At 43.2% G+C, this 14,060-nt stretch overlaps 1 protein-coding gene across 5 annotated transcripts in view; it reads left to right on the top strand.

The window, feature by feature from the left end:
- The window catches only part of VSTM4 (V-set and transmembrane domain containing 4), a 99,546-nt gene that overhangs the window by 63,682 nt on the left and 21,804 nt on the right, over positions 1 to 14,060 (top strand). For 3 of the 5 annotated variants that reach the window (XM_072739279.1, XM_025989739.2, XM_072739280.1), the window contains exons 6-7: positions 5,389 to 5,495; positions 7,228 to 7,289. In XM_072739279.1, coding sequence (XP_072595380.1) covers positions 5,389 to 5,495; positions 7,228 to 7,289 — 169 coding nt within the window. Of the gene's footprint in view, positions 1 to 5,370; positions 5,496 to 7,227; positions 7,290 to 14,060 lie in introns of all 5 variants that reach the window. The other 2 variants (XM_072739278.1, XM_072739277.1) reach the window with 1 other exon arrangement.

Genomic DNA, 14,060 nt, shown 5'->3' with positions numbered 1-14,060 from the left:
TTAAATGCAGTGGAATGTCAATATGACCTTTCAGTACCTTCTTTTTGGGGTGCCACTTTAAGCCCAGAGCAGCCATTGTGCATCTGGCTTGATTTATCCTCTTCTTGTCCTCGTTTTCTTATTCTCTGTTGTCTGGGCTGGACCCAGAGTCCTTTCTTCAGGGCCAAGGAGGCAGGCTGCCCTGGATCAGATCCCATGTCTCCTGCCTGGACCTCTCTGAGGCTTCATTTCCCTGTCTGGGAGGGTCAGAGATTATAGATATCACACACTTTTTATAGTGTTTTGCCTAGGATAGAGACAAACATAGCTCATACCAAAGTTTGGCAAAATATAGTTTGCTCACAGTATGTTCAATACCTAGCAAAATCCAGATTGCCTGCCTCATCTGGTGTGCATTGCTCTGGGGTGCGGCCTCTTCCTTCTCTTTCCCCGCCTGCTGTATGTTGTGCTGGTTCTTCTAGAGCACCCCTCTATCTGTAGCAATAGGAGGGCATGCTGTACCATCTTGGGCAGAAAGATTTTCTGATCAAAGTTTAAGTTGTCACTTGTAGCCCTCTCCTCAGGGCCAAGACATGGTGCCAGGAGATACCCAAGTGGCAACATTGTTCTCCCTGGGTAACACTATGAAACATCCCCCACTACCCCCACACACCAGAGATTTTGGTCAGTGTTCCTGAGCTACTTCATGCCCCATCTAAGTTGGGCTCCGCCAGCCCATCTGACCCTCATAATAACCCCGTGTGATAGATGGCAAGTGTATGTCTCCCATTTTACAGATTGGGGGATGACGCCCGGGAGGTGAGTTATTTACCCAGGATCACCTCTCTGGTCTGAGTGGAACCTGCTTTAGGGCAGGCCTTCTTCCTTTGTCCATTGTCCATTCATAGATCTGACCACCATGTGCCACAGAATGGAGGTACGCAGCTTTTGTAAGAGGGAGGCACCCATGATGGTGGCCAGGCCAGAACCTTCTACCTGTTACAACACAGGCCTCGCACGTGTGCCAACCATGTGGCCCTAGTTGGAGCTGGAAACAGCCCTGTTTTCCACATATAGCACTGCTTTCCAATCACACAGCTCTCTCATTTAGACAGAGTTTCTGGCCTGTTTTCTATCTTTTTTGGATTGGCTGCTTCCAGCAATGCTCACTCCCTTGTGTCAGAGACAAAACACAGTTCCATTCGAATCTAAGATATAGAATAACTTTCTTGTAAGTGAATCATAAAGTGGACTTTCTGTGTCAAAAATTTCTACCAGTCTTGCTGGCTCAATGGGAGACTTAATATTCTGTGAGCAAATTTATCTGCCATGTCATAGGGGTGACTCATTGTATATGAATTCTCATTGTTGAAGTATGAATTAGAGCTAAATTTAGTTTTAGTGCAGTTTTGCTGTTTTGAAGGGAAACAGTGATGACAAAGCAGATCTTTTTTAGCTTACTGAAAGCCCTGGGCCTGATAGCATGCATTTATATAAATGATGTCCCAAAGCATTCATTTATGCTAAAGAGTTAAAGAACAAAATCCAAAAAAAGAGAAGAGGAAGGGGAAGTCTTTGATTCTGCAGGGGTGTGGGGTACAACTGGGGAGGGTGATTTAAGCTTGGCGCAACAGACAAAAAGAAAACACAGAAAGATTTTAGCAAAAGAAACAAATCACTGTGCATTTAACAGGAAGCCAAAATTCAAGGGGAATTGGGGGAAATGTTTGCAATAGACATGACAGACTGATGTGAAAGGTGCATGAAAATATATAAGAAAAGCTCAGGACCCTAATACATGGTAGCAGATGTCCATATGTCACTCGTAAAAAAGGAAACACGATTAGACAAATGCTGGAACCGCTCATTCTCACTGGCAGTCAGAGAAATGCAAGTAAAAGGGAGATCACATTTTTATTCATAAAGCGAGTAACTTTTTAAAGCTGATAGACCTGGTATTAAAGAGGCTGGAAACTGAAATTTCCTTGTTCATTGACTGGATGGCTATGAGGTAGTGCTAACTTACTGGAGATCATTTTGACAGTGGGAATTCAATACCCTTTAAAATGGTCATACTCCATGAACTAGTAATTCTACCCCTAAGACTCTAACCTAAAACAAAATAAGAGTGGAAAACCATGATGCACAAATATATTTATGGCAATATTACTCATATATAAAGTATTACTTAGATGTCAGGAAATGGCTGAGAAAATCTTGGCATATCTTCTCACCGGAAAAGTATGAGGATGTAACAATATGTAAAATAGAGATTAGACAAAAAGAAAGGTGGGAAATTACAACACATTATAACAAAAAAAAAACCATGCAGTATATAAAAATCAAGGAAGAGTTGAAACTTATGTCCACATGAAAACCTGACATGGATGTTTATTGACAGTGTTATTCATAATGGTCCACACTTGGAAGCAACCAACATATGCTGTAGTAGGAGAATGCATAGATAAGCTGTGGTACATCCAGACAGTGTGGAAATACTCAAAAATAAAAAGAAATGAGCTATCAAGCTATGAAAAGACATGCAGGAAACTTAAATGCATATTACTAAGTGAAAGAGGCCTTTCTGAAAAGGCTACATGGTGTATGATTGCACTATATGACATTCTGAAGGAGGCAAAACTATGGAGACAGTAAATAGATCAGGGGTTGCCAGGGGTTGCTGGGCAGCTGGAATGGATAGGTGGAGTACGGTGGGTTGTCGTGGCAGTTCAGTTATTCTGTATCACACTACAACAGCGAATACATTATATATTGGTCCAAAGGCATGGAACTCACCCAAGGTGATTACGGACTTTGGGTGCCAATGATATGTTGATGTAAGTTCATCAATTATAACAAATATCCCACCATGGCAGGAGGTTGATGATGGCAGAGGCTGTTCATGTGGTGGTGGTGGTGCGGGGTGGGGGTGGGGGTGCAGCGGATATATGAAAAAAATCTCTGTACCTTTTGCTCCATTTTGCTGTGAACCTAAAACTTGTCTTTAAAAAAAAATGAAGTCCATTAAAAAAATTAAACAAGAAAGAGGAAAAAGACTGGAAATATTTAAGAAGGTTGTGTTTTGGTTAGGATAGACTTATTTATTTTCCTTTTTTTCCTCCATGCCTGTCATTACCATTTGAAAACATGACCATGCATCAATTTATAATGGAAAGAAAGAATTGAACACTTCAAGAGTTTAAAGCTATGAGATGAAACCATACAGGTGGTTGTGTATTTGGGCAATTCTGAGAGGTTTTGATCCTTTGTTTCTTCTTAATGGTCAGCATTTTGTAAATGCGCATTCCTTTGGGCTATTTGTGAATTTACACAGTTGACCCTGTCTTCTAAACCTATGGCCAGTTGGAGTTTCAGTTCCCAGTAAAAATAAATCATCTTTGGGGAATCTCAGTGTGATCCGTATTCTTGGAATTTTTCCCACAACATGCGAGTCAGTCTTTTTTCGTTTTTAAAATCCTAGGACTGTTAGAATAGCCTACCTTCTCATATTAAATGTATACAGATACTTATTTGTGTTTAACTCTTTTGCAATGATTATGTTTTTTAATGATTGTATAATCATGTGGCTTAATAATTAAAATTTAAAAGTTAAATAAGTGACTAAAAATATATATATAGTGATAATTCTTCCTACTGGATCTCCCATCTGCTTAGTTTCTCAGCACCCTCATTCATTCATTCATTATTTGAGACAGAGAGAGAGAATGGGCAAGTGGAAGGAGGGGCAGAGGGAGAGGGAGAAGCAGAAAATCCCAAGCAGACTGCGCTGAGCACAGAGTCCGATGCCAGGCTGGATCTCATGAGCCCGAGATCATGCCCTGAACTAAAACCAAGAGTTGGACACTTAACTGACTGAGCCACCCAGGGGCCCCAGGGACCACTATTTTAGAATTCTTGTGACTACTTCCAGTTTCTTTAAGCATGTGTATGCAAATGCTAATATGTATTTTTATTTTTTCCTGTTTTTTTTTTTTTATACTAAAAGGGGCACATTTAACACATTGTCTCACACCTAGCTTTTCCACTTAGTGATGGATGTATCTTTCCTCATCAGCACATAAAGCTTCCCATTCCTCTTTGCGGCTGCAGAGAACCCCACATGTGTATTTGTGGACTCACCATCATTTCCTTAATCAGTCCCCTGCTGATGGACAGTTGGGTTCTTTCTGATCGGTTGCTATCAACAATAGCACCATAAGGACAAATCTGATATGTACATTTCATACACGTGCAAAGATATCCGTGGAATGAATTCCCGGAAGTGAAATTGCTGGGTCAGAGTATGAGCCTCTATAATTCTGATTGCCAAGTTATTCTGAGTGCCAAGTTATTCTGATTGCCAAGTTATTCTCCTTTGGGAAGGGTTTACACTCATACCAGCCGTATTTCTGAGTGCCTGATTCCCTGCATCCTTGGCAAAAGAGTGCTTTGCTTCCAAAGTGATTATTATCATTCTGATAGGTGGAGAAAGGAAGTGCAGTGTGTTTTAATTTGGCTTCCTTTTGTGAAGGAGCTTTAGCGTGTTTTCATAGATAAGAGCCTTTCCCCTTGTGTGATGACTGTTTACTGTCTTCTTTCATTTTGATTATTAGGCAGTTGGTCATAGTCATAGGGATTTCTGGAAATTATGGAAATGTATTAGGGAGATAGTCTCTTGTAACTGCATCCCTCCTGGCTGGAACATGTGCCTGAGGACAAGAGATTCAAAAGGGACCTCCCTATGGGTTGCTCGAGCTAATATGATGCACTTGAGATAAGAGTGATACCATTTAAGGAAGTGCGTGGGCTCCATCCCACATGTAGCATCAAGGTTTCACATCAAGCTGGTCTGTGTTTGTAACTTTTGTCACTTAGCTTCTTTATGTCTTGGTTTTCTTACCTGCAATATAAGGCTTTTCAGCACCATCATTCTGGGTAACAGGAAGAACCTGATACTACAGCCCTCCTCACGATGAAGCCACTTACCCTCTACTATAAGTAAAGGTATAGTGGGAGAAGAAAGTATGAACAAGCATGGGGACCCTGGAGACTTCTGGGTGTAGCTCCCAGGGTCCTTTCTTCCTTGCATAAGAGGTGCTCTGTTTGTGGACTGTGAACCACAAAAATACATGCAAAGCATCTTGGTTTTGGGTAGTCCAAGCAGAAGTTTCTATTAGTATTGTAAATCCTACTGGTGATGTGGCCAAGCCAGACTGTGTAACTGATGCAACCAGGTCAGTATGAGAGTTCCAGACATCCCTGGAGATAAACACAGAGTGATCCCAGTCCAGCTCTAAGATGACTTTACCTTACATAGATAGTCAGGAAGCACACAGAAATTATTGCTTCTTTTCCCTTTCCCTGGAACAAACCTGTTTTTGCCTTCACCAGGACTCTTTTCTTCTATAGCTCAGGGGAGACTGTTACCAGTGTGACCAGCTTGGCCCCACTGGAACCCAAGAAGGGCAAGAGGCAGAAGGAGAAGGCTGATGTCCCTCCTGCAGTCCCTGCCAAAGGTAGGAAGCTAGCCTACTGTTACCCACGTGGGAACCAGCATGGTTGATCTAGAATGGGTCTGAGGTTTGAAATGGGATTGGGACAGGAGGAGTAGACGACAGATGGAGGACATGGCATCCCATGATTATATGGCCTGGGGAACCCCACTTAGATTTTGATCATAATTGAGCACCATCACTGGGGCAGGGCGAGGGGTGATGCATTGGCCCAGCCTGGCTTTGTGGACAGATGGGGGTTCAACATGCACAGATTGATTCCACAGTGTATTTCATTTTGAACTATTACCATGGTCACACATGGTGGGGTGGGACAAACGGGTATCAACATAATCTTGGTTCATTCAAGGGAACGAAGCCTCTCTGATATTTCCAAAGATGTAAACCAGGTATAGAATTTATTTTGGATTTGTACTGGGGACACAATGAGGGTTAGTCTTTGATTCCAGTTATAATGTAGAGTAACATAGGTGAGAAAGAAGAGTGTTTGTCTAGAAGAGAACTGCTCAAGTCTTAGAATAAGATCATTTACAGATAGTTTCTAAAATAACTGTGGCCAGTTTTGGAGATGTTCATACCTCAAAGAATTTCAAATGTAGTTGGAAGTCCTAGGACTGTCCCCTAAGAGTCTTTGGGTTCCTTTGCTGAAAGCCATTGGTGCTCAGGCTGAATACACGTTGGGTAGAAAGAGGAGTTGGAAGGCCTAGGCATTCTGGGAAGCATGACAAGTGTAGATCTAGGGAAAGAAGGGGGCAGAGAATCCTGCCACAACGTCTCATTCAATCTACCTTACAAAAGGTGAAAGTGAGCCTCAGAGAGCTAAGTGGTAGAACCTGGCATGGAGGTGAGGTCTTCCCGACTTTCAAGGTCAAGTTTTTAAGGTCCAAAATATTGAAATACTTGTTACATGATACTTGAGAGAAAAACCTCAGTTTTCTCCTCTGATGACCTCTCAGGGCTGCTGTGAGGGGCAAGGTCACTGCTTCAACTGTTAGTGTGTAGTTAGGATGAAGCCCCAGGGAAGTTCCCAGCCTCAGGCTTTACCAAACGTACCTGGTTCTCACCTGGTTCTTACCTGGTTCTCTGACCTCTTTGTAGTTGGCAGTGTTTGTTTTACACAGAGTTGTTTCATTGACCTCGCTGATGGGAGAGGATGACATGTACAAAGACTAGGGGAGCAAAAGACAAAAGATTTATACTATTTGAAGAGAAACCTGAAGGGTATTATGCTGAGTGAAGTAAGTCAATCAGAGAAGGACAAACATTACATGGTCTCATTCATTTGGGGAATATAAAAAATAGTGAAAGGGAATAAAGAGGAAAGGAGAGAAAATGATTGGAAAATATCAGTGAGGGTGACGGAACATGAGACACTCCTAACTCTGGGAAACGAACAAGGGGTGGTGGAAAGGGAGGTGGGCGGGGGGTTGGGGTGACTGGGTGACGGGCACTGAGGGGGAACCTGACGGGATGAGCACTGGGTGTTATGCTATATGTTGGCAAATCGAACTCCAATAAAAAATATACAAAAAACAAACAAACAAACAAAAGGACCAGGGGAGGATTGCTCTCCATCAGGGGGCACCCAATGATAACTAGATCAGAAACCGGACTTCTTCCATGGGGGCAGGAAGGGATCTGTGGGTCTCCACAGAGTGTCTATGATACTCATGATATGTGGGCATTAAGAGCCCTGGGAAGAATTGCAAGCTAAACCCTTGACATCCTTCCACAGCTCCTGTGGCTGCCACATTCCATAAACCGAAGCTGCTGAAACCACAAAGAAAAGTCACCCTGGTGAGTAATCATATTTTGTGGTGTTGGTGTTCCTTCAAGCCTTAAACACACTTGAGGTCCAAGTAGTACCTTCATTGACTCAAAACATGCTGAAAGTTCTTTGTGCTTAGTCCCCAAGGAGAGACATTCTCTCTTGTTGGGTCAGCTTTTAAGCCATCTTTTCTTCACATCTGGTTCCTAGAGTGACTTTTAAAAATTCAAGTAGAACAATGTTCCATTAAAAATACTATTTTTCAGGGATCCCTGGGAGGCTCAGCAGTTTAGCGCCTGCCTTTCGTCCAGGGAGTGATCTTGGAGTCCTGGGATCAAGTCCCACATCGGGCTCCCTGCACGGAGCCTGCTTCTCCCTCTGCCTGTGTCTCTGCCTCTCTCTCTCTCTCTCTGTGTCTCTCATGAATAAATAAATAAAAACTTTTAAAAAATTACTATTTTTCAAAAACAAGGAAGAAACAGCCACACTCTGGAAGGTATAAATAGAATACGGACCTGCTTATATAAATTTACCTGATAACTACTCTGAAGAGACTGCTGAAGAACCTTACAGAAAATATATCATAGCTATTTATTTTGAAATAACTTTAGATTTACAAAAGAGTTGTAAAGATACGGAGAGTTCCTGTCTGCCCTTTGCCCAGCTTCTCCTAGGGTTAGCACCTCACATAGCCATGGTGTCTTTGTCAAAAGTAGGATTACCATAAGCACATTGCCATTAACCACACTCCAGACTTTGACTAGATTTCAGCAGTTTTTCCACCCATGTTCTTTTTGTGTTCCAGGATTCAGTCCAAGCTATCATATTGCATTTAATTGTCAATGTGTCCTTAGTCTCCTCCATTCTGTGACATTCCCTAGTCTTTCTTTTTCTTTCATGGCTTTGATACTTCTGAAGAGTAGTAGTCAGTTATTTTTTACTACGTTCTTTGACTTGGCTTTCTCTGAGGTTTTCTGATAAGTAGAGATAAGGTTCTGGATTTTGGAGAAGAACACAGAGGTGATATTTCCTTCTCATTGCATTTTTCCAGGGATGCATGATGGCAATATGTCTTATTGATGGTGACATTAATTGCAATAGCTTGGTTAGGGTCGTGTTTGCCAGGCTTCCTCCATACAGAGTTAACTATTTTTCCCTTTCTGTACCTGTTTGTTAGGTGTTTTGTTTTGTTTTGTTTTTGTTTTTGTTTTTTGCCTGTTTTTCTTTGATCCATTGGGAATTTGGGAATGTATCCAGTTTTACCTCAGATTCTTTTTTATTTTACTTTGTTTCATATTTCAATAGTTATTACTTGCTGATTTCATTAAACTTCATCCCTACATTCTAAACAGTTATTTATTTGAACTAAACATTTACTAGTTTTATTATTATTCTTTCTTGAATCCAAAGTCTTCCCCCCAAATATCTTTATTTGCCTTTACATTTGAGTAATTTGTCTGGGGATAGAATTCTAGTTTTATAAACTTTTTTCACTCTGTTCTGGGAAATATGCTGAGCACTTTATGTGCATTTCTATTTACTTCCCATGTTGCTCAATATAAATGCCATATTCGTTACTGTGGCCCATAACACCCTATATCATACAAGCCACATATGTCATTTAAATTTTTTAGCAGTCACATTAAAGAAGTAAAAGAAATAGGTGAAACCAATTTTAATAATACGGTTTATTTAACCCAGGATAGCAGAAAGATTATCACTTGAACATATAATCTATGCAAAAATTATTAATGAAATATTTTACATGCTTTCTGTTCTCCAAAACCTTCAAAATTCAGTGTGTATTTTATGCCTATTGCACATCTCATTTCAGAGCCACATTTTAAGTGCTTAAAAACCACATTTGACTAGTAGCTGTCATGAAAGCTCAGCCATATGTGATCTAGCCCCTGTTACCTCTTTGACATCATTTTTCCTGCTGTCTCCCTTCTTTTTTCCCCTCTGGCCACACTGGCCTCATTGCTAGTCCTTAAATATACCAAGCATGTTCTAGAAGGGCCTTTGCACCAGTTGTTCACTCTGGAACATTCTTTCCAGGTTATGCTTGTGGCTTGTCACTCACCCCCTACGGTCTCTATTTACATGTCATCTTGATGGAGAAACCTTCCTGAAATACTATATAAACACTTTTCACCCTCTGATGGCACTCCTCATGACAGACACCCTGATGTACTTTATATTTATCTGTTGATTGCCTCTCCCTTCTACCAAAATGCATGGCCCATCAAGGCAGGGAGGCTGTCTGCTCTGGTCGCTGCAATGTCCTCCATACACAAAGCATTATCCAGCATTATGGAGATTTGTTAATGAAGCTGAACACCAGCCCTGTTGGAGTAGGTTCTCTCATTCTACTTTTACAGTTGAGCATATTGAGCTGCAAAGTCAGGGAGGTGCAAGATGGAACCCAAGGTCATGCATACTTGAATCTGATCCTTCTGAATCTAAAACATAAGGTTTTAACCAGCTCATTTGGATTCTTGCCTCAGAGTGGAGCCTTGGTCTGCTGGCTCTCTGGTCTGGCCATGGTTCAGACATACTGTCCTGGCTCAGCCTCGCCCCTGCCCATGCCGTTTTGTACCCATGTCTCCTGCTATTCTTCTGGAAGGCTGATTCACCTCTTTTCCAAAGAGAGCCTTCTTCTGCCTGCAGTGAATTGTGGGTTCCAGTGGGCTTTCCATTCAGTGTGATCCTATCTGGTTCATATAATCAGAAATTCCTCACCAGTCTGGTCTATTGACTACCCCTGTCTTGTCCTCAAATGCAGCTGTACAGTCTTTGCTGATTTTAATAGATCTCTAGTCTGTTGGTGGGCTTTTGGAAACTCAGCAGGACACAAAGGCTAAACCAACTTTCCTCACTTCCTCAACTGTGCATATCACTGTGCATCTTTGTGAGTATATGTGTACCTTTTTCAGATCTTTTCTCCTTGTTCTGATATTTATGAACTACCTCGAGAAAGGATTTTTCTTATAATTTTTCCCACCTTACTTTCTCCCTGAGTTGGTCAGGAGTTGTTGCTTCTAATCCAAAATCTTACCCCAGTTAATAAAGGAACAGCTATGTACTGACACTCCATGGATATATCCCAGAGAGCACCAAAAAACGTGCTTTTTGCATGTTGTTATAGTTAATTCTCACAATGAGCTCCCCCATCCAATCTCCAGTTTTGAATGTGAGGACATATACTCTGTTTAAGAAAAGTGAGTTCCTCCAACTCACAGGTGCAGCAGTCCACTTCCCATGAAGATCATGCTGCTGACCCAGTGGACTGCCCCTTTGCAGTGTCATCAGTCGTAAATGGATGACTTTCTCTAATCCATGGCTGCGGGGGGGCGGGGGGCACCTCTCATTTATCCATTAAACAAAAATCAGTTGTATGCTTTTTGGGTACAGAAGGCTTCATTAAGCACTTTGGGACCACCTGTAAAGGGATCAGAGTCAGCAGCATTTTCAAAAATAACACTGGTCTTAATCACAAGTTTTAGTTGCAGAGTTTGGTTTGTGTGTTCATTCAAGCTAGTGTGCTCCTCTCGATGGCAATTCAACATAGGACATTCTTCATCTTCACAGGAAGTAGGTTGGGGCAGTTAGAGGCATTTCAGAAGGGGTCTTTGTTTTATGGAAGTATCTCCAAGATACTTCTTAAGTACTTCTTAAGTACCAAAGTATCTGTTGATCATCTATGAGATGAAAAGACTTAAAATTTTCTATACCCAAACGAGACCATTTGGAAACCAGTTTATACCCATAACAATAGACAATCAAGGAAAGAGCTGACTTTGAATGGGACTCTCTGGCCAGTGACTTAAAGTAAAAAATACTGGGCCTAGTATGTGCAGGTTTGTGCTAATATTAAGATTTCTTTTCCAAGAAGAGCAGCATTGACCTCAGTCTTGTTTGGGTCGATATTTAGCTCTCAGATCAATAGGTCTTGATGGTAGCTGGAACTAAAGTCAATAAATACTTGTTGACTCACTTAGGCCTTAGTGGGTATTTTAGAAAAAGCTTGGAGACATCTTTACTTTGGTGCCTGGTACCAACTGAGTGGTTTATCTCTGTTGCTATTCCATTTTGCGCCCATTTGCATAAAATGGTGCTTCCTGGAGTGGCCATGGGCCCCAGAGACCCCCAGCCTTCTTTCCAGAGTGACGTTAGCACATTCTCACCCCAAGAAGCCAAATTGCCTGCCACCTCCAGTGACTCATTGCCAAGAGGGAAAATATTTATTTATTGAGTACCTACATGTGCCAGCTCCTCTGCTTGCAGGCTCCATCTCACTCATCTCAAGTGCACGTGTGAGCTCCTGGTGGGCCTTCTGGACTCTGGCAGGCAAAAATGACACATGCATTTCCTTGTATTTTCACCCTTAAAGCATGAAAGTGGGAATATTTTTGTGGGTTTCCAAGACAACATGGCATTTTGTCGGAAGTATGTACGCCAGAGACTAATAGTGTTTGGAAAGTTTAAAAGATAGGATTGAAGAAGGAAAAAAGAGATGAGAAAGGCATTTTATTTCTTATTTTTTTAAATTAATTAATTAATTTATTTGAGAGAGAGAGAGAGGGAACACAAGCAGGGAGGAAAGGCAGAGGGAGAGGGAGAAGCAGACTCCCTGCTGAGCAGGGAGCCTGATGTGGGATTCGATTCCAGGATCCTGAGATAATGGCCTGTTCCAGGGCAGACGCTTAACCAACTGAGCCACCCAGGCACTCTGAGAAAGGCATTTTAGACCTTTTACAATCAAGATACCAAAATGGAGCCCCCCTCTTTTTTAACAAAAACAAACAACAGCCTGCTTTCAAAGTTACCTCATTAGAGAGTGAGGCCGAGCATGATCACACAGGGTCTCTCTGATGGACGATGTGATCTGTTTTTCCAATAGCCTTAAACACTGACAGTGGGTTATTGTTCCTACATCAGTGGTTCTTCCTCCTTTTGGGGGCAAGGGAGTACTTTCACAACACTCAAAATATGTGGTTTCCCTTTCAGTTGGGGGTGAGGGATTGGCACTAGCTCAAGACCCCCCTGAAGCGTTCTGGTCACCCCCACTCACTCCCCCTGCAGCAGAGTCCCCAGTACACACTCAGGGAATGCAGATACTTCCAGGAAAAGCTGTCATGGCTTCCTAGTTTCTGAAGAAATAGAGAAAGGCAGAAATGCTTTTGATTGCTTTTTACTGCCCCAGATCAGTTATTGATTTGGAGGCCAAGGGGAGGAAGAGGAAGCAGCATTTCTGTGATGTGGAGGCAAGAGCTCAGTGCTTAACGAAGAACAAGAGGAAATAATGAATTTGAGAGGAGGGGCATCAGAAAAAGAAGAGAATGCGGACCTTTGGGTTCAGTGGGTTTTCACACGCTCTTACCTCTGCGTCAGCACCCTCCTCACTGAGGACTGCTCTGTGCCTCACCCCAGAAGCTCTGTAATGAAGGCACCTAGATGTAATATTCAGTAGCTGGAAGGCTCAGGCCACCTCTCTCCTCTAAGGAGAAGAAGATCATCTCTTGTGAGCAGAAGACCGAAAAATCTGGAACGTCATGGGCTTAATTATCTCAAGTTTCCCTGCAGGTCTCTTGTTTCCTGTCTGTCCTGCTCAGATCCATCCTCACACTGCTGCCTAGAGAGTGTTCTCAGACACAGCTCAGACCATGTCCTTCCCTATTTAATATACTCCCTGGGCTCCCCTTTGCTTTCAGGGTGAAGCCCGGCTTCCTGCGAGCTGTGTGAGTGCGGGCTGGCCCCGGGTCCCACAGGCTCTGTCCTGCTGCAGCTGCCCAACCCATCCTCCCGCAGGGCTGCTGCTCCCCTCCCGGCCCACCCGCTACCCACAGAGCCACAAGGGGGGTCCCCCGGGCATCAGCTGTGCCCCGCACGCCAGGGAGCTCCCCATCACCACCCCCTCACAGCACTTTTCAGCCCTGTTATTTCTGAGCCCTCCCGGCATCAGTGTCCTCCTTCCTGGGGGTGAACTCGGGGCTGTGCCGCCACCCCAGCTCACGGCTTTGCTGCACACCTCCTCCCCAGGTGGTTGCACCACCACCGCTCCGGGATGTTGGCTGTCTCCACCATGGTCAGATTGCCGGACACAGTCAGCACTGGCACAGGCGCACCAGCCACACCTGCAGCCCCTCCATTCCCTTGCTTGGGTCGTCAAGGCAGTTCCAAACGGATTCTTCTGACTCTTTATGGAGCATTTCTCTGCAGGCTCCACACACACCCCATTCCACCAGAGTGTACACACAGCGCGGATTCCCGGCCCCCACACCACGCGGGAGAGCCCTGCCTCAGGGACCAGCTATGCCATTCAGAATCTAGGTGCCTTCTGCCTCACCCTCACGTGCAGTGACAACTATGACTCCTCGGTGTGCCCCAGCTTGTCCATGTCCCCTTGCTCATTGTCACAGATGGCTCATATGCCTAACACCTCCCCATCCATCTGACTTTGCTTGGGGCATTCACAGCACCTTACCTATATTTGAGCACTTCCCACACCACACTGAAATCCTGTGTAGCTGCCCGATTTCACTTTCTTCTCTGCTAGAACCAGGCTGTTCCTTTTTACAGAGTGACTTCACATTCCTTAGACTATGAAGGCTCTACGTTATAGACACCTTAGATGGTAGACACAGTAGGGGCCATTTCTTTAAATTGTGCTCAAGTGCACATGACATAAAATTCACCATCTTAACCATTTTGAAGTGTACAGTTCAGTAGTGCTAAGTACCTTCACATTGCTCTGTAAACCATCTCCAGAATTTTTCATCTTGCAAAACTTGGTACTC

This window comes from Vulpes vulpes, chromosome 15, assembly GCF_048418805.1.
Source record: "Vulpes vulpes isolate BD-2025 chromosome 15, VulVul3, whole genome shotgun sequence".
In the NCBI taxonomy this organism is placed as follows: Eukaryota; Metazoa; Chordata; class Mammalia; order Carnivora; family Canidae; genus Vulpes; species Vulpes vulpes.
Note: the sequence above shows the minus strand (reverse complement) of the source record. Positions and strands in the feature narration are given on the sequence as shown.